Here is a 27375-nt window from a genome sequence, read left to right on the forward strand (position 1 = left end):
CATTCGCCGTATCCGGTCGGCTAAACTCCGAACACATCTTCCCTTCTTAAGAATGACTTCAGTGCCGTTCTTTGTTCTTTTCTCAGAGAAAAGCTTAACTCCAAGTCTTCCAGAGTCGCGGTCAGAGCGGATTCGAAAGACTGCCGTTCGCCAGTTTCTGTGTTTACTAGAAGCACACAAACGCAACTCGGCCGTCGTCATTATGGCCCCGCCCACCGACTCTATACACGATGTGATTGGCCCGGCAAGAGTTAGGGGAATACAGCTCAGAAGGGTATTGAGAGTTGCTAGACGACACTCGCGGGCAGATTAAATTTGCTGCCGCTAGGGTGCGTCTAGATTTCTAGGCTAGTGCATCCATCCATCTATCATAAAAGTGCTCCACATGGCTCCGGGGGTTAATAAGAAAAATATCCATAGTTACACTTTATAGACTAAAATAACATACTTCGGGCAGATGGCCGTAGATCACCGATTTATGGTGATTTTAGGAATGCAGAAGCACAGAGGATTGAGCAAAACAAAACACTGGTCATGTGTTTATATATATATATATATATAAGAGAAGGAGGGGCTTGAGTTTGTTGCCCAGCCCAATCCGTGAGAGGTGTCCTAGCTCGCGATGCTCCTTTAAATCGTGTCAGGGGTTATTCTTTTACCTTAGGTCGACTTGCCTACCACTGACTGCCAGATACTAGTTATTTTAGTCTATTAAGATTTAAATATGGATATTTTTCTTACACAAACGCACCACTTTACTTCAGAAAGGCATTTATTAACCCCCGGGGCCGTGTGGAGCAGTTATATGATGGATAGATGCACTATTATGGACTTCAAAAATGAAAGTCTGCTATATAAAGCTTGGAAGAGCCAGGACATTTTTAATATAACTGATTTTAAACTAAGTACTCTTTCATGTCTTTTTACGCTTAAACTGTCAAATACACACAGTTCTGTTTGTGAACCTAAAGAAATCGCATGTGTGCGTTAGATTAATGCTGTTAATAGGAATCAAACAACAGACAAACAGAAAATCATGCTCTTGACTGAATAACCTTAGCTTTAATAAGAACACATTATTGAATGCTCTGGCGAGAAGACAAACATGGCGGACTGTGTACAGCTCACTAAGGGGTGGAGCTTAGCTAATAGGGCGGAGTCAGTTAGCAGTCGTGTGTGGGGCTTTCTCTTACATTAGAGTAGGTGGATTACAAAAACAAAGAAGTGGGTGTCTTTTAAAAGAAAAATCATTATAGGCTGATTATTTACTAGGAGTGACCCCGAATAGTCGAAGATTCGATACATCGAAATGCGGAGCCGGATTCGACCACCGATCTATTAGTTGAATCTTCGTGGGTGTAATGAAACGAGGATCATACCATTTTGGCAATATTGGGGTGCTCAATATTTTAAAGGCGTGGTGCTAAGCGAAGTTCAGCGCAGCGCTGCGTCTTTAAAATGCAAACACATTGTTTTCAATGAGTGTACACACACCGGCGGCGACACTGGCACCTGTCCACGGCGACTCAGGAAATTGTTTAAAATCCTGCTGCTCCTCAGAGCACCTATTCAAGGTTTTATATTAAATTTATATTTCCTTCAAATCATCAGTGTTCTGATTTCACCCTGTGCTTCAAGATACACTCATCGTGCAGCTCTTCTGTCAGAAGTCGATTCCAAACTGAGCTCGCGTGTATATAATGTGTGTGTCCGGTGTGAGATCCTGAGACGGCGCTGATCTTCAGTCCGGTGTGCGACCCCCCCTTTAGGCACAACCTCCGTGGTTCATGTAGGTTGTCTACAAACCAGAAGGTTGGTGGTTCAATCCCCGGTTCCACCTGACCAAGTGTCGAAGTGTCCATGAGCAAGACACCTAACCCCAGCTGCTCCCGACGAGCTGGATGGCGCCTTACACGGCTGACATCACTGTCGGTGTATGAATGGGTGAATGTGAGGCAAAATGTAAAGCGCTTTGGATAAAAGCGCTATATAAATGCAGTCCATTTACCACAACCGGCTGAAGAACGGGCATGTAAACGCACTCACTCTAAGTGTTCTTTTCCTCTCTAGGCAGGTATTTTATTTAGGTATATTTATCAAAATGTTCTTTTATATATTTGTGTGATGTTCTGTATTTCGATCGCGGCTTTAAAATGTTATGAGAGAACGTTTTACGAATGTTTATCCACCACATTACCTTTTAATTAAATCTATATAAGAAAGCCATTGTCAGTTCTAGAGATGCACCGATTGCAATTTTCTTGGACAATTTCCGATTTTTTTGTTAGTGAGATCGGCCAACACTGTTTTTGCCGATTACAATTTTCTTTCTAAGAACTATAATTGACAGCATATACAAAAAAAAATCCACTTTTTCTTCAAAGCAAAATTATTTTTATTATAAAATAAGTTAGTAAACAATACTATAGGATATTCTCTCACTTAAACAAAAATAAGTGTTCTGTGCCAGAAAAGAATAATTGAAAATTAGTTGCTTTATGAAACAAAACATTATATTGTCTTCCAAAAGTCAAAAGATCCTATGAATGAACAAACCTGAAGTGTACAATACTCCTCCAAATAACAGTTCAGTAATTGGGTAATACATATTGCCAGCTAGGGTAACGGTACCAAAATTCCAGTAGTCGGTAACAATACCTTAACATTTTTACGGTATTCTGTACCAATTTCAGTACCACAGCTAAATGCTTTTTATTTATTTTTTTATTTAACCATTTTTAAAAAATCGTGTTAACCTCCTGCTGACTATTGTCGTGCCCCTCCCAACCCATTCACACACACAGATGATTTGACTATCGGTTGACCATAGAGAGATTCGACAATTCTGATTCTAATGTGTAAATCCTTAATCGGGGACACCCCTAGTTGGTTCTAACCTTAGGCTATCTATATCTACGACCAGAAGGGAGAGGCTTGAACCCCACTGAAACCGGATGAGTTGGATCCATGCAAACCTTGTCTGCCTTCTGTGCCAATCTCGTCAGATATAGTTGGTTCAGGTCTACCTGTTGTTACCAAGGGTTTTTTTTCACAGGTTTTAACAATCTAGTGGCTAGTATTGTGTTCTGAACTGATCTCTTCACCCATTGATCTGTTGTCTCTTAGTTCTCGTTGAGTTGCTGTCCCGTGCCCAGTGCAGTCGAGTGGATGACCAGCGAGGTTTACTCACCAAAGAGCATCTGGAGTTACCGCAGTTCCTTCAGCTGCCAGCAGGGAACGGAGAGCAGACGTCCGGCGAACACACACAGGAAGAAGACTGCGCCCTTTGACCTGAGAACCTGTCCAGTTACATTCAGCACTATTCAAGCAGCTTAAAAGACTCTGTGTGTGTGTGTGTGTGTGTGTGTGTTAAAATGACATTTCTTAACCTGAGAGTGAATGATTTGTGTGTATATTTTGTATATTACAGATACGTATAGAGTGCTTAAAAACACAGCCCATCAAGTAATGCAGAACTATGGGAAGTTGCATTTAACAAAAGAACAAACTACATTTGCCTACTAAAAAAAGTATTTATTTTCATATCAGATTGTATTGTGTGCAATATCAAGTGTGCTCTTATATTTATTAGAACATATTTGGTATGGGAAGACGTTAGTGTGACTTTACATTGAGTGTTGTGTTCACAGCGAGTTTATGTCTGATTAAAAAGGTTTTGTGTGAGCTGCTGTGGGGAAGTTGCACTGTTTGGCTTTTTTTTTGTTTTTTTTGCTTTGTGTGGTGAGACAATCTGATATGAAATGTGGCATGCAAAGTCATATTCATGCAAAATATGACTTTTCTGTCATTAGCAACCCGTGTCATGTCATTCTAAAACTATTGCTATTTTTCTTTAGTTTATGTATTTAAATTCTGTTAATGTATTATTTGGTTAGTGCTGCTCTCTTCTTTTTGTTGGACAAAAAGCTATAAAGTTAGTCCATACAACATGTGCACTATATTCAGGGTTGTGTCATATCAATGTGCCCGTGGTGTAAGAAAAGGGCAGATAAATGTCAAAATGTCTCCTTTCCTCCTTCAGAAGTTATTCAGGTTTAGATCAGCGTTGGGGTGAGTAAATGATCATTACATTTCCTTAAAGTGCATCTGTGCTGAGATATTAATAGTCGTGTACTGTCTTTATCCTTATCAAGCCTTATTGACAGCATTATTGCTTAAAAAAAGTAATTTGATAAAGTACTAACATTTACTAAAACAAAAAAATAATAAAGCAAAATAAAAACAAATGGTAATGCTTTACAATAAGGTCTTATTTAACATTTATCAACATTAAAGCCCTCATGAAATCAAAATGGAAGTTATTTTGGCTTTTATCCATAGACAGTAAAAAAAATGGGACACAGCGACCCCATAGACTTCAACGGCGGAAAGTGAAGTCAATTAGAAGCACTCACTTCCTGATGGCGGAGCGAACTGCGCCGGCTCAGACTGAGCTTGAGGACGTAGATGTGACGTGAGCCTCCTGTCTGACAGCTGTAGGTCTTCTAGTAGTTGTGGAAAGTGAAATCTGAATCACTTTGTTTAAATGTTTTCTTCCGTTGCTTTTGGCTCACTATGGGCTTCTCCTCATTCTTCCCCCTTGAGTTTATCAGACTTTGTCTCCACGTCCCCCGACTGCCTCATAGACAGTAAAGATTGCCCCTGAGCGTCTCCTCCTGTCTATACGGTAATTTTTCAACTGTGCGACAGTCGCGTTGGTTATGACACAATCGTTAGCCTATTTTTACAAAAACAGCTTCTGCAGGGCGGTAGTGTAAGATACAAGGTAATGGAGCCTTTTATCGATTGTCGTGTTTCTTTAAAAATAAACAATGGAAAAATGGAGTCTTTAAACGCCTCAGATGTAAAGTTATTCACTGTCAAAGTGACTCAAAAATAAATGGGAGTCAATGGGATGCTAACAGCAGGTGATGGCTTGGTTAGCAATGGCCGCCCCTATGGGTGGAACGCTTTCCGAGTGCTAGATTACAACCCTTGCTTTTATTGTAATATGTTAGCCTCACAATCCTGCAATATGGATCAATGAATTTGATGACCTCACGCTGCACTTCCGCTTCTCATCAGTTTTTCAGTCCAATCAAATGCTCTCCAGAATCTGAAGCCCCGCCCCCTACATTATGGCTGAAATCAGTCACTTGTTTACACATTTACTTTTTTCTACAAGGTGAATGGCGCACAGTGCGCTATATAGGGGATAGGAAACTATTCTGACAGTGTAAATATGCTTTTCATAGGGGCGAATGAAGTCTGGCTTCATGATATTGTCACGCGAATCATTGTGACACTAGAAACGGCACTGACAAGTTAAAGTGAAAACAGTGCTGCCACATGCACCAACATAAATGACTACATTCTCAAACTACACATGATCACAGTTTTGCTTTAGCAACAATTTCATATTTAATCTAAAGGGGGATTCTATCGGACCTCAACGGCTCTGGCTGAGCTGTGAATGCTATTGGCTGTTTTAAAAAGAGGGAGGAGCTGATTGATATGCCCCGCCTTTCTCTTTCAGTGGAAATTACTTCAATACATTAAATAATGCTGTGCATTTCAAGGCATTTTAGTGGGCCTTTAAAGTTAATCTATTCACTAACTAACGATAAGCAATATATTTGAACAGAATTTATAATCTTTATTAATGTTAATTATAAATCATGTTAATTTTAGTTAACTAATGTTAACTTTTGATCCTAATGTATTAGTAAATGCTGAGATTAACATTAATAAATGCAGTGAACTGTTGTAAGTTCATTAACTAGTGTTATAAATAAGACCTTTATTGTAAATTGTTATAAAAATAACAAGCACAGTTTTATATTATGGTGACAGGTAGAGATCCATCCGCGTTCGATCCGGGTTGCTAAAAACCCCAAATATGTAGTTTGACGATACATGCATGTAAGGGTTAAGATAAGTATTTTGTATTTTGAATAAGTAATTACTTCATGAGTGCTAAAAAAAGTATGTTTTATATAGTTTGAGTGTGTGTAGTTTAAATGCAATCCCAGTTTCGTCACTTCACTACCATTCACAAATCCTCTCCCGTGGCCTCATGGGATAGTAAAGAGTCCATTATATCATTATATTGGATGATATCCATTATATTTAGAAACTCACCAAAAGCAGGTCATCCGGGTACTTTTTGCCCACTCATACTGTGAATTCGGACATACTTCTTTTGTTACATACAGTTTTTTCCTAGTATATAGGAGGGAAGTATGCAAGTGAGTCAAAATCACATTTGCAAACATGCTGATATGCTGGAAAACAGCACTTCTGCTTATGCTATATACAGTCTTGTTCAAAATAATAGCAGTACAATGTGACTAACCAGAATAATCAAGGTTTTTAGTATATTTTTTATTGCTACGTGGCAAACAAGTTACCAGTAGGTTCAGTAGATTGTCAGAAAACAAATGAGACCCAGCATTCATGATATGCACGCTCTTAAGGCTGTGCAATTGGGCAATTAGTTGAAAGGGGTGTGTTCAAAAAAATAGCAGTGTCTACCTTTGACTGTACAAACTCAAAACTATTTTGTACAAACATTTTTTTTTTCTGGGATTTAGCAATCCTGTGAATCACTAAACTAATATTTAGTTGTATGACCACAGTTTTTTAAAACTGCTTGACATCTGTGTGGCATGGAGTCAACCAACTTGTGGCACCTCTCAGCTGTTATTCCACTCCATGATTCTTTAACAACATTCCACAATTCATTCACATTTCTTGGTTTTGCTTCAGAAACAGCATTTTGATATCACCCCACAAGTTCTCAATTGGATTAAGGTCTGGAGATTGGGCTGGCCACTCCATAACATTAATTTTGTTGGTTTGGAACCAAGACTTTGCCCGTTTACTAGTGTGTTTTGGGTCATTGTCTTGTTGAAACAACCGTTTCAAGGGCATGTCCTCTTCAGCATAGGGCAACATGACCTCTTCAAGTATTTTAACATATGCAAACTGATCCATGATCCCTGGTATGCGATAAATAGGCCCAACACCATAGTAGGAGAAACATGCCCATATCATGATGCTTGCACCTCCATGCTTCACTGTCTTCACTGTGTACTGTGGCTTGAATTCAGAGTTTGGGGGTCGTCTCACAAACTGCCTGTGGCCCTTGGACCCAAAAAGAACAATTTTACTCTCATCAGTCCACAAAATGTTCCTCCATTTCTCTTTAGGCCAGTTGATGTGTTCTTTGGCAAATTGTAACCTCTTCTGCACATGCCTTTTTTTAACAGAGGGACTTTGCGGGGGATTCTTGAAAATAGATTAGCTTCACACAGACGTCTTCTAACTGTCACAGTACTTACAGGTAACTCCAGACTGTCTTTGATCATCCTGGAGGTGATCATTGGCTGAGCCTTTGCCATTCTGGTTATTCTTCTATCCATTTTGATGGTTGTCTTCCGTTTTCTTCCACGTCTCTCTGGTTTTGCTCTCCATTTTAAGGCATTGGAGATCATTTTAGCTGAACAGCCTATCATTTTTTGCACCTCTTTATAGGTTTTCCCCTCTCTAATCAACTTTTTAATCAAAGTACGCTGTTCTTCTGAACAATGTCTTGAACGACCCATTTTCCTCAGCTTTCAAATGCATGTTCAACAAGTGTTGGCTTCATCCTTAAATAGGGGCCACCTGATTCACACCTGTTTCTTCACAAAATTGATGACCTCAGTGATTGAATGCCACACTGCTATTTTTTTGAACACACCCCTTTCAACTAATTCAACTAATTGCCCAATTGCACAGCCTTAAGAGCGTGCATATCATGAATGCTGGGTCTTGTTTGTTTTCTGAGAATCTACTGAACCTACTGGTAACTTGTTTGCCACGTAGCAATAAAAAATATACTAAAAACCTTGATTATTCTGGTTAGTCACATTGTACTGCTATTATTTTGAACAATACTGTATGTATAAAAAAAGTTTTTTCACCATATCTTTGTTTTTGGAATACTTTTCATAATTCTATTTTTCGAATGCAAGCAAAGGTCCTTCTGTTGCGCTACTGATTATTGTCAAGTGTTACGAAAGGAATTCAAACCTAAAATATATATAAATACCCTAATAAAATGACACAAGCACATAACTAAATGACAAAAAAATGACTAAAAGTAACATACTGTAACTAAAAATAAAATAATTATTACAAGTATTAATAAAACCATAATAAATCAGACTATTTGGTTAATTTTAGTCTTAATATTGCCAAGATTGTGAAAACCCATTGTGCATGAATGCTTTCTTCATGGTTAACTGCAACCCTTCATCTCTCTCGCCCTCCTCATTACACTCTTCTGTTCGTGACTGGCCTGGTGGGTGTGTGTCTGTGAAATTATGAATGAGCTGTGTGTGTGTGAGTGAAAGGGAGGGATGGATGGAGCGACTGACTGCATCGTGAAACGAGAAGGATTCATTTACTGCTGCACACCTTCACTGACAGACAGGAGGAGGGTAAGTGTCCTTATTCTAGCTCACGTTTTATAATCTCTGCATTACAATGATGTTATTTACTGGGTTTTTACTGTATTTGTTGGGAAGGTATTGTATAATGAGCTCCTAAGCTGTCTAGAGAGCATCGGTATATGCCTGTATTTGTATGCGTCTGTTGTTCCAGAATCACTGAAAGGCAAATTGACTCAGTAACTGAACTATATGGGAAGAATTGTGTTTTGGTTCCAGAGAGGCAGAGCCCTGGTTCTGCTGTTATGATGTCAGACAGCAAATATATGCTCTTACCACCAACAGTGTCTAAATGGAAGATGATAATGTGTGCTCTCCCCACCGAATGTTTTGTTTTTAATCATTTATTATGAGCCACAAATGAAGGTGTTGGTGTGCTGTTAAATACTGCAGGTCTGACTCACTGGTTGAAGAAGAAATATCATTACAGAGTGAGAATATGATTGTCATCAACAGCTGGAGATTTTTATTTCTATATTAAGTATTGTAGTGGTATTAACTGATTGATATTTGTATTCCAGGGTACTTTAATACCATGGTATAGTAGCATCCAAAAGCAAATGTAAGTGTTAAGTTCTTTTCGAAAGGAAATTCTCGCTGCGTCCCCTAGGGGTCACCATGGGGAATGCCTCCTGCATGACTGGCGTCTGAAGCATGAGTCTAAACCATAGACTGTAAAAAAATTTGGACGTAGTGTCCGTGACGTCACCCATAGGATTCCGATAAGCCGTTCTGAAGCTTAAAGTAGGGGCGAGCTGGCCATCGCAATCTTGCGAGCGAGTCATCGCATGTCACTCCCGGATAACAAAAAATGGGCAAAAAGGCGGGATGTGCGCGGAGCTGAGGTGACGCAATGACTATAGACTGCAGATGAATGGCTATCCACCTGTAACCACGCCCTTAATTATGCAGAACTTTAAGGCTTTATATAATGGAAACGAATGAGTTATAAAAAAAATTCACCCCTCTCACAGTTGTCATGAAGGTCAAAATTAGCAGTATAGGCAAAAACCACAATTTGTACCAGACTGTAAACATGTTTTTTTCTGCCCTAAAGTTGGGCATTTTAACATGAGGCTCAATGAGATTCTGCTCCCTTATGGAGCCTGGCTCTAGTGGCCAGTTGAGGAATTGCAGTTTACATTACTTACGTATTGGCATGAAGAGAGATCGCAGGAGGTTGCCGCATGGTCTAAACACAACAATGAAATTGGGTGTGTCAATCTGTAGTCAATATTTTCTGTAGTCAGGGTACTGATCAGGGGGTCGGCCATTTTGAGGGATGTCTCAATCGCAGAATCCTTCTAGGGCACTGAAATGTTCATTCCCTAAAAATTCCTACAATGCACATTGAAAACCAGGGTGAATCAATGCTCACTATGTTCCCTTAACGGAAGTTCTGAAGCGCGAAACTTCAATTATGTGAGCCATCTCATTACATAATGACACGTGATGGATGTTTTAAAAAAAAAATACAAACTTTACAATGTGTTGCAAACCTATATGTAACAAGCAAGAATTTATAAAAAAAATTAATTACAAGTAATGTCAGAAAGATATCAGCTCTGCTGTTGTTAATAAATACTTGTACAATGAGAGAGCTCTCACATCGCCGGAAAAAAACTTTATTAGTGTCCCAATGAGTTGTGAGGCAGCGCCCTTTACTGTCCTTACCAGTGCCCTATTTCATGAACAAGACATACTGATTCAAGCTAGGGAACTGAATGAGACTGCCCTTGATATTTGGAGGCGGAAGCCTCTGATGCAGCGCTGGTGTGACCACGAGTACAAAAGGTCATTACTTCCTTGTTTTTAAGACACTTTTTCTGCCTCCATATGTCTCTCTCTTGTTCTGCACAAATCAAGCATCACTGTTTTTATTGCTCATACTTCAGGGGCCTATACAATGAAGACGGTTAAGCTGGCTATCCAGATATGTTGAAGCTTAGTTTGTGCCAATCCTGGGTTTTAGGTACCATTAAAGTAGTTTGGCTTTTAGCAGTGTTCATCTCTATAGTAACTTACGCATTACAGCTAACCTGCTCCAGGGCAGGCTATGTCCTGGAGAAGAGATCTCAAACTGAAATTGGACCAAACAGTTTTGAGCAAAGTGACACACCTCTGATGCAATAAAGTCACTCCCCCTTTTTTTACTCCAAATGAAAGGTCCCTACATAGCACATGGTTTTTAAAGACTAAAGCGTCTGGCTTTTAACAATGCTTATTTATAATAATAATCATTTTAAATTCCTTCCATCCATCCATCCATACATCCATCCTCTTCATATTATCTGAGGCCTGGTCGCGGGGGTAAGAGTCTAAGAAGAGATGCCCAGACTTCCCTCTCCCTAGCTACTTCCTCCAGCTCTTCCGGTGGAACCCTGAGGCGTTCCCAGGCCAGCTGGGAGACATAATTCCTCCAGCATGTCCTAGGTCTTCCCCGGGCCTCCTGCTGGGATGTGCGTCCTCAGGAAGGCGTCCAGGAGGCATCCGAAATAGATGCCCGAGCCACCTCAGCTGGTTTCTCTCGATGTGGAGGAGCAACGGCTCTACTCTAAAGGGGGTCGCACACCGGACGCGGAGCTCGGCGGCGCGCCGCGCAGCGTCTCATGTATCACACACCAGAAGCGCACATTTTAAAAGGCTACGTTTATTATTAATTTCCCCAAAATATGTTTAGACTTTATTCAAGCTGTTGAACTCAGAATGTAAAACAAATTTGTCTTGTAGCAAAGGTTGAAATCAGTATATCTTAACAATAATATACTTTTAATATAAAGCCTTGAAATGGCGCTCTGTGGCGCGGCAGGATTTAGAACAACTTCCTGAGTCGCCGCGGACAGGCGCCGAATGCCGCCACCGGTGTGCGTACACTCATTGAAAACAATGTGTTAGAATTTTAAAGACGTGGCGCGCCGCCGAGCTCCGCGTCCGGTGTGCGACCCCCTTAAGCTCCTGCCGAGTGACCAAGCTTCTCACCCCATTTCTAAGGGAGTGCCCAGCCACCCTGCAGAGAAAGCACATTTCGGCCGCCTGTATCCAGGACCTACAGCTCATGACCATAGGTGAAAGTAGGAAAGTAGATTGACCAATAAATAGAGAGCTTCGCCTTACAGCTCAGCTCGTTTACCACGACAAACCGGTACATCGACCACATTACTGCAGAAGCTGCACCGATCCGTTTGTCGATCTCCCATTCTATCCTTCACTTACTTATGAACAAGACCCAAAAATACCTGAACTCCTCCATCTGAAGCAGAAACTCTCCACCAACCTGAAGTGGGCAAACCACCCTTTTTTGACTGAATACCCTGGCCTCAGATTTGGAGGTTCTTATTCTCATCCCAGCCACTTCACACTCGGCTGCAAACCATCCCAGTGCATGCTGAAGGTCCTGGCCTGAGGATGGCAAAATGATCTGCAAAAAACAGTGATGAAATTGTGTGGTCCCCACACCGGACACTCTCCGGCCCTTGGCTGCGTCTAGAAATTCTGTCTCTAAAAATTATGAACAGAACCCGTGACAAAGGGCAACCTTGCCAGAGTCCAACATGCACCATGAACAAATCTGATTCCCCCTCCTGAGGCATTTAACAGTTTGCCAGAATCTCTTCAAGGTCAAACGATAGTCTTTCTCCATGGCCTCACCGAACGCCTCACAGGCCTGATTTGTTGCCTCCACAACTACCCGAGCTGCTGTCCGCTTGGCCTGCCTGTACCTGTCAACTGCCTCAGGAGTCCCACGAGCCAGCCAGGCTTGATAGGACTCCTTTTTCAGCTTGATGGCATCCCTTACTTCTGGTGTCCACCACCGGGATTTCTGCCTCGGCAGGCACAGGTGACCTTACCCCGCGTCAACGATGGAGGTGGTGAACATGGTCCCCACGGACTCCCTCGGGATCCAGTTAAAGCTTCACCGGAGGATGTGCGGTGAAGATCTCTCTGACAGGGGTCTCGGGCCAAACGTTCCCAACAGACTCTCACAGAATGTTTAGGTCTCTTAGGTCTCCCTAGTCTGTCTAGCTTCCTCCCCCACCATTGGATCCAACTGACCACCAGGTGGTGATCAGTTGACAGCTTTGCCCCTCTCTTCACCCAAGTGTCCAAGACATAGGTCAGATGAGACGACCACAAAGTCGATCATCCACCTCCAGTCTAGGGTGTCCTGGTGCCATGTGCACTTATGGACACCCTTTTGCTTGAACATGGTGTTCGTTATGGACAATTCGTGACTAGCACAGAAATCCATTAACAGAACACCACTCGGGTTCAGATCAGGGGGGCCGCTCCTCCCAATCACGCCCCTCCAGGTGTTACTGTCACTAATTACGTGGGCATTAATGTCCCCCAGTAGAATGATGGAGTCTCCAATGGGAGAACTTTCCAGCACCCCTCCCAGAAACCCCAAGAGGGCCAGGTACTCAACAGTGAGAGACCTATCCCCTACCCAAAGGCGCAGGGAAGCGACCGTCTTGTTTACTGGGGTGAACTTCAGCACATGGCAGCTGAGCTGGGGGGCATATAAGCAAAGCCACACCAGCCCGTCACCTCTCTCCATGGGCAACTCCAGAGTGGTAGAAAGTCCAGCCTCTCTCAAGAAGTGTGGTTCCAGAGCCCAAGCTGTGCATGGAGATAAGCCCGACTATCTCTAGCCGGTACCTTTCGACCTCCCGCACCAGCTCAGGCTCCTTCCCCGCCAGCGAAGTGACATTCCACATCCCTAAAGCCAATTTCCGTGTCCAGAAATCGGGTTGTCGGGAGTCCTCACCCTTGACTGTTGCCCGATCTACTATGTACCGACCCCTTACGATCCCTTTTGCTAGTGGTGGGCCCACAGGAGTGCAGCCCCTCGTCGCTCATTCGGGCTGAGCCTGGCCGGGCCCCATGGTGGAGGCCTGGCCACCACGAACCCCAACCCCCTTCATGGCACAGCTGGGGCTCCACCCTGGAGCCAGGCCGGGGGTTGGGGTTCGTGGTGGCCTCCTGGGCAACGTATCGGTCCTCGTTTTTATTTTAATCATACTGGGTTTGTGAACTGCTCCTAGTCTGACCCGTCACTAAGGACCTGTTTACCTTGGGAGACCCTAGCAGGGGCATATAGCCCCAGACAACATTTAAAATGATTATAATTATAAATATATAATGTATAAATACTAGGGCTGGGCAATTTAATGCATTATCGCATTAACGCATTAATTAATTAATGCCGGCAATTATTTTATCGTGCATTAACGTATTTATTTATTATTATATTGAAAGCCCATTGCTCACTGCCTCTGAATACACATACAGACAAACCATTGGTCACGGGAGAATACAGTGCTGTCTGTAGCCTAAGCCAAGGGCTTGACTTTCTTTTTCTGGGACAAATAAAATATTAAAATAACCAGAAACGCGAGTGATTCAGATATTTTTGTTATTATTATTTTATTCATTGTAAACAACGATTAATAATGGGAAGTATCTCTGCCTCTGGTAACAAAGTCGCGTTGAGGCTCGTGCTGCCTGTCTCTTTGTAAGAGACATTCGTGTAGAAATCAAAACAGGTGAGCAGCAATATAAACTCACAGAAGAAACATAGTGGGGTAAAACTGAGTTTTTTTGTAGTTTTTTGATATTTATGATTTATGATATTGTTAATAACACAAGTCGACTTTGCAATCGTGAATTGTGTAGCATGAATGGTGTAGTAAACAAGTAGCCTAATTAATATTAGGTTACTTAAATTTTTTGACCCAAACAAGTTTTTTTGTTCTATTTCACCCATGATCCACGAAAATAGTTCCAAAGGAAAGCAACACTCAGCGCGGTGTTTTGTTACTAAGTGATTCAGCGTTTTGAATGAATCATTTGAATGAACGACTCAATGACTCGCTCATTAAGACGGTCACTTGCTGCCCCCTATTGGCGGTTATGTTTAAAAGTAGGATTGCATGTTTTTATTTAGAACATCAATTTTATAACATTATTTATTGCAGCTGTATTTTTTTGCAGATTAAATTATTTAATTTGATTGGTAACAGCCTATAGTGTCTTTACTATTATAACTGAATTTATTAATCAAATGTAAGAATTTAACATGAAAGATGATGCATACATTTAATAAGATAAAACAAGGCCTTTATTAAATTAAATATCACTCTAGGGTAAATATGACAAATATGCAGATTTAACCTATGTAAAAGCTGATAGAACACTGATGAGAATATTACCACAGAATCAATATATGTATACCACCAAAAGATCCACCACATGTACCCCCCCCCCCCCACACACACACACAGACACATTGTACAGTACATACAATTTGCGATGACCTCTTCCTGATTGGCCCGAAGTTAATCAATATCAAATCAAATTGTGAAATTTGTGACAATGTATACATAATGTCATACAAATAAGCTTTAAAATCATTAAATAAAGCTATACAAATCTTCCTCAAAGTTGTCCTCTTTCATAGACAGCTCTTTTCTTCTTCCTGTGTAAATTTGTTTAAATTCGTAATATTTTATTATTATTATTATTATTATTATTATTATTATTAAATAGTATTTTTATTAGTTTCAGGAACAGCTTTAATTAAAAAAGATTAATGAGGGTGGGAAAAGAAATTAAAATTTTGAAAATGTATTATTTTTAATGTTATTTAAGATACATTTTAATTGTTCTTATTTATATAAAATAATTTTCATTATTTTTATTTTATAATTATAATAATTTATGTAATATATTTTAAAATGTATGTAATATTACATTAGCAATACATTTGAAATTTGCTTTTGTGTTCTGTGGCATTTTAGAGGATAAATCATATTGTAATTTAGTTCTATTTTATTATAAATATATTTTATTATGTAACTGATGTAGTAATATTATAAGCAACACTTTTGATTTACTTTTCGATTATTGCTATATTAATATATTTTGCAATTTTATTATATAATTGATGTCATTGATTTTTAGTTTCCTTTTATTTATTTTTTATTTTTATTATAATACATTTTTAGAGTATTATTTTATTTTATGTTTGTATGGCAGTATGATTCTTTGGGCAATGTTGTGTGTTATATATATTTATGTATGTATAATATATCATTTAAAAAGAATGCAACTTGTGACAACCACTCAGAACCCACAGTGTCCTCTTAAAAAGCCATCTCACAAAGCTCAGAGAACAATGTTAGAATGATGTGTGTGTGTGTGTGTGTGTGTGTCAGTGGGTAGAGAAACGCTGCTCTGCTTTAGAAACGTCACCTTTAGTGCTGTTGAGTCACTGGTGTGGATGAATCGATAGGAAGTGTGTTTTCTTCTTCTCGAGCCACAGAGCTCTTTACAGTCACAGCAGAACATCGAGAACTTGACCTCTCACACTCCGCCTCATTGCTTTCGCTTTAACTTCTCACACACACACTTTGGATGCGTGTTCATCTCTGCTCAATAGATGGCAGATTAATGAAAGGTTGTCTTGAAAATTAAAATTTTGTCAGTGTTAATTCACACTCAAGACGTTCCGGCTACATAAATGTCAGAGCGGAGAAATAATGCGAAGTTCAAGCAATTATCTGATTTGGTATCTCAATTTTCTGGCTTTTAAAGTTAATTCTTTCCATTCTAAGTACTTTACTGCGTTGTGCTTTTTTAAAGCAACTTTTTAAAAAAATGATTACGTGTGTGACCTGGAATTATGCCACAAATGTTGTCCGAAGTGTAACACTACTGATTGTAACACTACTGTATCATATTTGATACATATGTGATAAGCATCTGCTGAAAAACCTGTTGCACACAATCTACCACATGCCTTCTGTTAGCAAATAAACGTCTTTTAGTATAATTTTACAAACATCCTCCTTCAGCTCGTGCTTTACACTGTCTTTTATGCTGTCAAACCCGCACTGATTTTTTCTTAAATGTAATAATATCTTTGATAGTGTATATTATGTAGTATATGTATGTAGCATAATATTATGTTAGTAATATTTTAAGATTATTATTATTTCTTTATTTGAACAGGGACAGTGCACAATGAAACATTAACCCTGTATACAAAAAGGAGAGATGCATTGCACTGGGTTTTAGCAAGCTATTTTCCACCTGTATGAACCCAGATGAACACTTACTGGACTGAAGCAGCCTAGGTTAGAATCAGGTTCAAAAGTGAGTCTCAAATATTGATCATCTGGTTTCAATCATCATTGTGTTGCATTGCATTATATGTTTTACAACTAGAGCTTTGATAGTTCTCATTGATTTACATTACAAGTGATCACCAAATTTGATATTTTTGCTCTTTTGTTGATCTGAATAAAATGTAGCTGTTTTTTCCCCTATATCATACTATATGATCCATAAAATCCTGATGTATCAAATATGAAACAAATGCAACACATACAATATTTTTATAATAATAATAATAAATAATAATAGATTTTATTTATAATGCACTTTTCATTCCGAAGAATCTCAAAGTGCAACGGGGGGGGGGGGGGAATAACAACAAAAAAATGAATAACAAGTAAAAATATAGAATACTACAAACAATCAACCAACACAGAAAACAGAACAGAAACAGAGCTGATGGTGAACAGAAACAGAGCTGATGGTGAACAGAAACAGAGCTGATGGTGAACAGAAAACAGCTGATGGTGAACAGAAACAGAGCTGATGGTGAACAGAAACAGAGCTGATGGTGAACAGAAAACAGCTGATGGTGGAAGTCTCTGTTAGCTCCGCAGCACACTGTGGTCCACTCCATGTTTCAGATTTCTCCCAGCGGCAGTGTCCCGATGACATCGCCGAGGCACGACAGCTGAAGACCAGATGATGGGTCTTCTTCATGATGATTCAAACGATGGGGATCGCTGCAGCACCATGCAGGAGGCAGAACATTCCTCCGGGCACTTCTGTGGACACACCGGGGCCGGCGCAGATGTCGCTCCACGGTCGCAATGCAGGACGGAACAGCGGCGCAGCCGAGAAGCAGAACATCCCAACATCATGCCGGACGCCGACGACGAGAGCCCGGATGACGCTAGCCCGGTGCAAACTTCAGCCACCATGCAGCTTAAGCCCAAGGGAGACCACCAGTGAGCACCCGCGGCGAGAAACATAAAATGTCCTCCAAACCAGAAACCAACCGCAGCAATTCAAACGTAAACATTAGAGAAGCGGTTGAAAACGGCGAAACGACGAACAACGACTTCTCAGTGGCTGCCAGCAATCAGCAACAGTCCCAATTGTAGCTCTGACTGTTAGACTAGTCACAAACATAAGGAAATAAAATAAAATGTAAATCTAATAGTACATTAACATGATTTGTTGTGGGTGGAGAAGCGGCGAACAGACGACGCCAGCGTCCTCTCCCCCACGTGACTCACACATAATATTATTATATATAGATGGTCTTAGGTTAAAGGAACTGTAGGTAAGAAATGTATTTCAATGAATCATAAAATGGTCCTGATATGTCACTAGACATTAAGAAATCATGTTAATTTTAATGTTAATTTCAGATACTTCTATCTCTGACAACAGTAGTCCGGCCAGGATATTGTCATTTTAAAGTTGTTGTTGCAGCCCTCAACTGATGTTGATGTTGACATGTTGTGTTTTGGCCTGAAGCTCCGCCCTCCATCTATCGACCAATCAAAAGTCAGTAGTGTTTGGGCATCCGGGTTGCCAGATCTGCTCTAGTTACCACAGCTGCAGATCTACAAACATTCCTGCTGATCCTGCAGCCAATCTGGCAACCTCGAGTTAAAGAGGGTCAGGGGGAGACACCGCTGTACAGTCATTTGAAAATGATTGATTGCAGTACCAGTTTTGGCCACAATCTTACATACACTTCCTTTAAATAAAAAGCGCCAACAGCAAAACACACTTTTGTAATGCATAAGTTGGTCTTATGGTATGGGAAAAACAAATTTTCTCTTGAATATTGAAGCCAAAAGGATCCTTATAATTGTATATAAACGCAGTGCAGCGTATATATCAGCATCAGCTGCACTAACCTATGGCGAGGCGACTGAGATATGCGTACCAATCAGGTTGCTTCGCGCCCTAGCATGTGTGACACCCTAAATGCTAAATGCCTCCCTTACGCCATAAGATTCAGATTTCTCCTTCAGCTTCCCTTCACTGACCTCCGGATTGAGAAGTCACTGCCATTGAAAAGGCCTTCAGTGAAACGAGTAACCTGCTTTGCAGATCTGAGGACACCGGTTCCTGTCTGCACTGGACACTGCCTTCAGTCTGCTGTCCGGCGTGCTATTTCCTTTATAAGCTGTGTGTGTGTTTGCTGCTGCAAAAAGAGCAAGGCATTGTTTCAACAGTGCAAAAAAATGCTCTTCTTTTTGAGTATTTTTGTTTTGTTTGTTTGTTTCCAGTTCAAGTATCAAGAATAAAGATGCATTTACTAGAAGACTACTCTGGGGGGGAAATCTAAATGAAGCGAGTTTTTGCTTAAAACAAGCAAAATTATCTGCCAACTGGGTAAGAAAAATAATCATATTTCTGTTTGGGACAGAACCAAGAAACGATTTTAATCCAAAACGAGATTATTTTCCATTGGCAGATCATTTTGCTTGGTTTAAGCAAAAACTCACTTCATTTTGATTTTATTTTCAAGAAAACAAGAAAATATCTTGCATATCTAGTAAAATAATTTAGATTAGAAACAAGACAAAAATACTACGTAAGAAGAGCATTTTTTGCAGAGAAATGTCTCGTGTATCCTGTGCCTTGTGTATTGTCACATCTTTTGCACCATGTGCTTAGGCCGTGACCACGCTGAAGCTGCACTCTCTAAGAGGCTGCCCGAAGTGCGACAAAACGGCGCTGTCGACCTTGTGTGCTTTACTTGTCAGCTTCAATGAGGACTCTGTTCCCTCTGCTCTCCCTCTTTTCTGGCTTGGGCCGCAAAAAAGAAGCGCCGTGGACAGGACCGAGAATGCCCGAGTAGACAAGTGAGCCCACGCTGAATCTCCCCGCGTGTTTTGCTCTCAGAATCTCCTTTAGGGTCTTGTTCACCCAGGATGACCAACACCCCACTCAGTTAGCAGCGAGTCCTATTTCCTGCTGACCAGGGCGGTCGGAGACCTCTGGCTTGATTGGTCTCATCCCGAGGAACCCACGCAAAGCATGCTGGACGAGTGGCTTCTGCAGAGGCATGCCTCCTTCTTCGCTTAAGTTCAAGACGAGCTGACGAAATCGTGGAAGGCACGATTTTCAGCTCGTCTCAAATACTCTGCTTCTTCAGAGCTCTCGACACTCAACAGTGCGAAGGATAAATATTATGAGAGTCTTCCCTTTCTTGACGAAGCGGTCGTGGCACATCTTTGCCGCCCTCCGCTTTGGGAATGGCAGTCAAAAGCAACGCACCCATCCAAGCCCTGCCGCACTACACCCGCTATCGCTGGTCAAGCATACACCTCTGGCAGCCAGGCTGCTTTGGCTCTTCACACAATGGCTGTCCTTCAAGTGTTTCAGGCCAAACTTCTCGTTTCTCTGGATGCGTCTGGCCCTGATACTGAGGCATTCAAAGACCTGCGCAGCATCACTGACTTAGCCCTGCATCAACGAAAATCACAGCATGGCGAACCTGACAGTGCTAGAGTGCCATCTCTGTCTGACTCTAACGGACATGAAGAGGACAGATTAAAGCCTCCCACCTGGATTCCCCATCTCAACCACTGGCCTGTTTTGCCCAGTGTAAACGGGTTTGCTGAGCGCTTCACCGAAGCACAAGCAATGCGCCATTTCCTCCCAAAGTGTTCCAGCTCTGCACCAGCCCCCTCCGCCTTCAAAGACAGTGCCGCTGGCCTTCCAGCCTCAATCAGTGACAAAGACTCACCACCGTTCACGTTCTGCGAGCTGCTATGGATCGCCAGAGCAAAGGGGACCTTGACCCAAAATTGTGTAGAACTCAGAGCCTCCAAAGCTTCCTGACCACAGAAAGAGAGAGACAGTAGTTGTCCCACCATGGCCAGATTAACATCACAGACTTTCTTTATACTTCTCCCAGTCCCCACTATACAGTATGCTCCCCTGCACATAAGCACTAAGCACTGTTCACAAAGCGCCACAAAATCACACAGATTATCCCCTGTTGGCCCTCTCACCGGCTCGTTCCAGACGTGATCTAAATGTAGTGCACAGTGCGTGCCACTACACATAAGCGCTGTCCCTTCAGTGTCACAAGCCCAAAACAGCTGGGTGACCGGCTCCCTATTACAAAATGGCCTGTCCCCAGAATTAATTCAACCCCCTTATATGCAGGGCGAGGCCTTGGAGGCCATCACCGGTATATCAGAGTGGGTGTTGAACATAATAAAATGAGGTTACTCGCTACAGTTTGTTTGCAGACAGCCGTGCTTTTGTGCCGTGGTCGAGACATCGGTGAAGAGCGACATGAGTCACGAGCTTCGTACCAAAGTGTTGAAACTTAGTAAAAGGGGCTGTAGAAACTGTCCCCTTAGCAATAACCAAGTCAGGCTTTTACAGCGCTACTTCCTTGTTCCAAAGAAGGATGCCGGTCTCAGTCCCATCCTAGCTCTCAGACATCTGAACAAAACTCTTATGACACGCTCGTTCAGAACGCTGACAACAAAACAAATCCTTGCACAAATTTCCCCAGAGGATTGGCTTTTCTCAGTGGATCGGAAATATGCTTACTTTCACATTTAGATAGCAGGGGCAGGCATATCAATACAAAGTACGACCATTCTGTCTATCCCGTGCAGCCCGTACATTTACTAAGTGCATGGATGCGGCCCTCACCTCCCTGCGACTACAGATTGGCTGGTTATAGTCCAATCTCAGGCACAGTTAATAAATCACAGGTCCTGGCTCCTCAGCCATCTAGAATGTCTGGGTCTTAGTGCCAAGAGCGCGCTGTCTCCCAGCCAGAATATTTATTTTTTGGGGACAGTCATGGACTCGATGCAGGTGAGAGTGTGGCTTTCGTCCCAGCACGTCCCAGCATCAACATTTTCAGAGGATGTTAGGCCTCATGGACTCAGCATCAGCAGTACTCAAACTGGGCTTACTGTATATGCGTCGCCTTCTTGGAAAGCAGCCGACTGGTACCAGTCTGGCGTGAGTATGGACACAGTCTCAAAATGGAAAATGATCTTAAGAGATGCATCCAACCAAGGTTGGGGTGCTCTGCACGAAGGTAGGCCCATCTCCGGCCTTTGGTCAAGCTCGGAGAGGCATCTGCTCATAAACTGTCTAGAGATGAGAGCAGTGATCTGTCGTTAAAAGCTTTCCCCTTATTCATAAAGGGTTACCACGTCCTGCTCCAAACGGAAAACACGTCAGTGGTAGCCTATATAAATCCCCAGATGGACTCAGGCCTGCACACCATGGCCAAACGTCTCCTTTTATAGGCTCAGCACTACCTACACTTGCCAAGGGCAGCGCATGTGCTAGGCATTCGGAACCAGGGCCCAGATATGCTATCCAGAGACAAACCCCCATTCCAGAGACTGGTCTCTTCGCCCACAATTGATTCGGTTAATTTGGAGCATCTTTGGCAAGGTAGAGGTTGATCTCTTTGCCTCACAATACAATGCTCATTGCCTAACTTTTTTCTCCAAGAGCATGGATGCACAGGGAGAGCAAGACCTGTGTGACCCATCAACGGATACCTGGGAACCTCCCAAAAGGGGTGCTGAATACTGTTTCTGAAGTGAGAGTGATCTAAAATGGTCAGTGTTCTCAAGCTGGTGTACCTGTGAGCCTGAAGCACCTTTAGCTCAGAACTGCTCTTTTGCTTGCACTATCTTCAGTCAAGCGAGTTAGTGATTTGCATGTGCTCTTGGTGAGCACTTCTTGCCTTGAGTTTGGGCCTAACGACTCCAAAGTTGTCCTCAAACCAAGACGTGTATGTAACCCGAAGTGCTCTCCACTCTGTTCTGAGAAAAGGTAATTTCGCTATTAGCTTTCCCTTGTCTAAGGCAGAAGAGACGCAAATCTACTCTGTCTAGTTTTATCTAAATTACACGACACATGAATATTTATTTTTCTGCAATATACCCTTATATCAGGGCTCATCATTTGTAGGCCTCATTTTGAGACTCATAACTTTTACTCTTCTAAAGTATGGGGCAAAATTTAGAAGGGCACATGGCATTTTAAATTGGGTTCCCATAACATAAGCTAACTTACACAATAAAATAGTACTCTCGAAAGGGAACGTCTCGGTTACTAAACTTAAACCATGGTTTCCTGAGAGAAGGGAATGAGTATTGCGTTACCCGTCATGCTATTGTGCTTAGATCGGGGATGTCTTCAGTCGATTTGATGTGTATCCTATGGCTTTTATATCCATAGGCCATACTCATTTTGGTGGACACTGATGTGCTAGGGCATGAATCGACCTGATTAGTTTGTGCATCTCAGCCGCATCGCCATAGGTTTGTGCAGTTTCCGCAACACAGCCAATCAGCACGCTTGTATGCCCTGCTGGGGTCTGTGCAGCTGCACTGTGTTTTACAATACATACATATATACAATTACAATTATACATATATACAATTACAATTGTATATACATCTGGCCTAAATATTCTTGAGAAAAGGAGTTTTTTCCCACAACATAAGATAACTTATGCAATACTCTGCTTCTCTCAGGGAACCGAGCTTGCATTCATTAACCGAGAAACACAACCAAGTTTTTTCTGCACTCAGCCCCTTAGCAGTTTTGAATGTTTTTACTGTGCCGCTACAGTGACCTCTAGTGTTAGTAGCACTAGAGCTCCATTCACTGTCTGTAATGACGGCTTTATTCTCTTCTCTCTCTGACAGCAGCTGCTCAGGTAGATCAGATTGGGTTTGAGGAGAGCATCTGCTTGCGTCTACACAGTTAAATCATGGATCAGAAGGTGAGTATGGCCTGCTGAGCTGGCAAAAAGTGACCTTTGCTGATGTGGTCATTTTACTTTGCTGAATTTCTCTCTCTGTGTGTGCGTGTGCGTGTGTGTGTGTGTGTCATTGCAGTCCACTTCACCCCAGAGACACGCAGTGAAAAGCAGGTCAAAGTCTACAGAGGAAGTCCAGCAAGCTAAAAAGGTTGAAGACCACCGCTCTACTTCAACAAATTGATGAATAATTGATACTTACATTATTAATATAAATGCACATTAACTGTTGACATGTGTATAGAACATACCTTAATTACACCATCACATCAAATGTCTGAACCATCAAACCAGATAAAGGACACTGTCAACTGTTAACACCACAGTGGTCCAAGAATGCTTGTTAAACTGCCCTATTATGTTATTTTAAAGTCCCAGTGAACCTAAAGAAGCAAGTGAGTTTTCTTCAGTGCTGTGACGTATTTCCAAGTGAAACGGAATATAGAATAGAGGGCAGGGTTTACCTCAGCGCTCCTCCCCTCCATCTCACGCTCATAGCAGACTAACAGTCGGAGGGGAGTGGTTAGGCATTTTCAAACCTAGGCCGTCAAACTGACATCATCTGAGAAGAAACGCCATTTCCAGACCGGGAGTAACGTTTGATGAAAGATTATCACAACAAAATATTTTTTCTGTGTATTAACTTGCAACGATTAATTGTTCACCTTTAATATGTCCTAACAAAGTAAATATGGTCAATTTTGATTTCACAGACTTTAAAGGCTTCTAATGTTGTGTCATAGTCTCCTACAAAAGGTTTGCATGCATAAAAGGTTTCCCATTCCATAAAAAAGATTATTCATTGCAGCATCAGTTCTTTCTCTGTGTCTGAAACGTTTCGATCAAGGATTCAGTCTCTCTAAACCCCGCCTCTCTGAGAACTACTCTGCCCTGATTGGTCAGATGGCTTAGTCTGTTGTGATTGGTCAGAAACCAAACTCTAATTATCATATCTGAATCAGAGTCCTGCACGGGTTCGGGTACCCGACGGGTCGACCCGCAAATTTTACTGAAACGGGTGAAAAACATCCAGCTGTGTCAGATACGGATGCAGGTCGGGTCGGACAAGGGGAAACACAGGTCTAACACAGGTTTAATACAGTCAACGTGCATATTTTTAGGAACACATCTACAAAAATAGCAATGTCTTGCCTTTATTTCAGGTTAATTAAATAATTTCAAACAATATCAGGTTGTGCTCGCGCCGCTGCGTGCCCTCCCAGGATTCTTTCACTTTCAAAAAAATCACACAAGGCTTCAAGGGGGGTCGCACAACAGACGCGAAGCTCGGCACCGGACGCGCACATTATATACGCGCAGTTTTGAATCCACTTCTGACAGAAGAGCTGCACGATGTGTGCATCTTGTAGCACAGGGTGAAATCAGTACATTGGCGCTCTGTGGCACGGCAGGATTTTGAACAACTTCCTGAGTAACCGCGGACAGGCACCGAATGCCACCGGCGGTGTGCGTACACTCATTGAAAACAATGTGTTTGAATTTTAAAGACGTGGCACGGTTCCTCTAATTACTTTTGTATGACCTGGCAATAAATGTGTAGGCCTATATAATGTTATATGCTAAACTGATTTTATTTTGGGTGCGGGTCGGGTGTCGGTTCTATTTTAAGCGGGTCAGGTCGGGTGCGAATTTTAATTAGTGCTCCATGTCGGATGCGGTTTAACAGATTTACAAAATCGGACACGTGCAGGACTCTGAATTGAATCTCAGCTCTTGACACACAGTGATACGAACAGTAACTACGGCGTGGGTTTAACGTCTCAATCTCATCAAAGTGGATTTGCTTCGGCAGCAGAAAACAGCGTCTTCTCCACATGAACAACACCCAACCAAACTCTTCCATCTCAGACACGCTACAGTGATCAGCAGACAATGCTCAGCCAATGAAGATCACAGGCTGACTTTATGCAAATTAGTTACAAACCTTCACAAGTTCAGCAGGACGTGTGAGAGGAATCACTGACGACTCACTTTAGTTTAGAATCACTTCTTTCTTTTAGGACACAATAACTCCATTTATCTGTTCATTGATCTTGGAAACTTTGCAGACCTTTTACATCCACAAACAGCTCTATTACACACTGCATGAAAGGATGCCAATAAATATGCCAAAAAGCATACATTAAGAGCACTTTAATGTATAGGAGCACAATGCATTGACCAAGCATACATGTTTGCATTGTTTGTGTAGAGAATGCCAGCTCAGTTTTGATTGTTTGAGTGAATATTTGTCTTCTGATTTGTCAGGCCTTCCACATCTCCCAGAAATCACTACCTGGAGGATCAGAACTGGAGAAGGTGAAGGTGAGTGTGTGTGTGTAGATCATGACCAAATGCCCTTAACATTATTATTTATTTTTTAAATAAATAAAAAATAAAAAACCAACAACCTGAAACCGTGAATAAACATAGCTTATTAAAGTGTCTAAAAAATGGTTTGAGTTGGTAAGTTCAGCTCATTTTGGCAAATCTCTATATCAGTGGTTGGTTTGTCATCACTCTAAAATGTTCCTGAAAGTATCCATGTGGCATTTTCATATCAAAATATTTTTTGTTAAATATATGTTGTTGTCCTTTATTTATACATATAATTTATACTTACATACTTTAGTATATACTATATTTACATAGTCAAAAAATTTTTTTTTGTTAAACTAGCACTATAATGAATGTAATTAGCATAATATAAACACCTTGATATAGAAAAACGATATAGAATATCTCTTGGTTCTGTGTTTCAGGAGGGACCAGAAGAAAATGTGACTCCAGCATCATCCACAGAAGAGCTGAAATGATGCTGTCATTAATCTGACACACACACACACACACACACACACACACACTCGCAAAAATGCTCGTCTTACTTAGTATTTTTGTTTTGTTTCTAGTCTAAATATCTACAATTTCTTAAGAAATTCTCATGGGGTGAGCAAAATAATCTTGTGTCTTGTAACAGAAATAAGATTATTTTTCTCAACCCGTTGACAAAATTTTTTGCTTGTTTTAAGCAAAAACTCACTTCATTTAGATATTTTCCCCCAGAAAACAAGAAAAAAATATCTTATGTCATTTTACTTATCCAGTAAATGCATCTTGATTTAAGAATTTTTAGATATTTGGATGGGTATCTAAAGCTATTTTTAGCAGTGTAGCTCTTCCTTCTGTTGGATCAGTCCGTCCGTCCATCTGCACTGCATCTCTGTCCTCTGACATGCTGTTTATAGAAACTGTGATTTCACCGATGAACATGAACGTGTGTTTTATAAAGAAGCTCAAGCTGAGTTAAGTTAGTGGTAAAAATTCACTTAAAATTAGGCTTAAAACAAAATAGTTCCCCCACAAAATGAAAATTGGATGGTTATCTGCTTACCCCCATAGCATCGAAGATGTAAGTGTCTTGATGTAAAGATGTAAAAAAAAAACATACACAAACAACTTCAAATTAAACCCTGCGGCTCATGACCACACATTGACACATTTCTACTGAAGAAACAAACACACCGACATCTTGGATGCCCTGGGGGTCAGCAGATAAACGTCACATTTAAAGGGTTAGTTCACCCAAAAATGAAATTTATATAATTAATGACTCACCCTAATGTCGTTCCTTACCTGTAAGACCTCCGTTCATCATGCAGTCTATGCCCAATTTACTGTCCATGTCCAGAAAGGGAATAAAAACATCATCAAAGTAGTCCATATGTGACATCAGTGGGTTAATTAGAGTCTCTTGAAGCATCGAAAAAACATTTTGGTCCAAAAATATCAAAAACTACGACTTTATTCAGCATTGTCTTCTCTTCCGTGTTCCTCCAAAAAGATTCAAACGGTTCATGAATCAGTGAATCAATCAATGATTCGGGTCGCCAATGTCACGTGATTTCAGCAGTTTGGCAGTTTGACGCGATCCGAACTGCTGAAATCACGTGACATTTGCAA

At 41.3% G+C, this 27375-nt stretch overlaps 1 protein-coding gene and 1 long non-coding RNA gene across 4 annotated transcripts in view; both read left to right on the plus strand.

The window, feature by feature from the left end:
- rgs14a (regulator of G protein signaling 14a) overlaps nucleotides 1-3352 on the plus strand; it is a 41204-nt gene extending 37852 nt beyond the window's left edge. For both annotated transcript variants that reach the window (XM_067456696.1, XM_067456697.1), the window contains exon 14: nucleotides 3127-3352. In XM_067456696.1, coding sequence (XP_067312797.1) covers nucleotides 3127-3290 — 164 coding nt within the window. In that variant the 3' untranslated portion in view covers nucleotides 3291-3352. The remainder of the gene's footprint in view (nucleotides 1-3126) is intronic.
- Nucleotides 3353-8353: 5001 nt separating this feature from the next.
- Nucleotides 8354-26420, plus strand: LOC137092451 (uncharacterized). 2 transcript variants are annotated; one of them, XR_010908289.1, is made up of 5 exons: nucleotides 8354-8486; nucleotides 23303-23379; nucleotides 23495-23566; nucleotides 25684-25740; nucleotides 26178-26420. It is a non-coding gene; the product is annotated as an uncharacterized lncRNA (long non-coding RNA). The 2 variants fall into 2 exon arrangements; XR_010908290.1 differs by having other exon boundaries at nucleotides 23306-23379.
- The last annotated feature ends 955 nt before the right edge of the window (nucleotides 26421-27375 follow it).

The sequence above is a fragment of the Pseudorasbora parva genome, chromosome 11, assembly GCF_024679245.1.
Source record: "Pseudorasbora parva isolate DD20220531a chromosome 11, ASM2467924v1, whole genome shotgun sequence".
In the NCBI taxonomy this organism is placed as follows: Eukaryota; Metazoa; Chordata; class Actinopteri; order Cypriniformes; family Gobionidae; genus Pseudorasbora; species Pseudorasbora parva.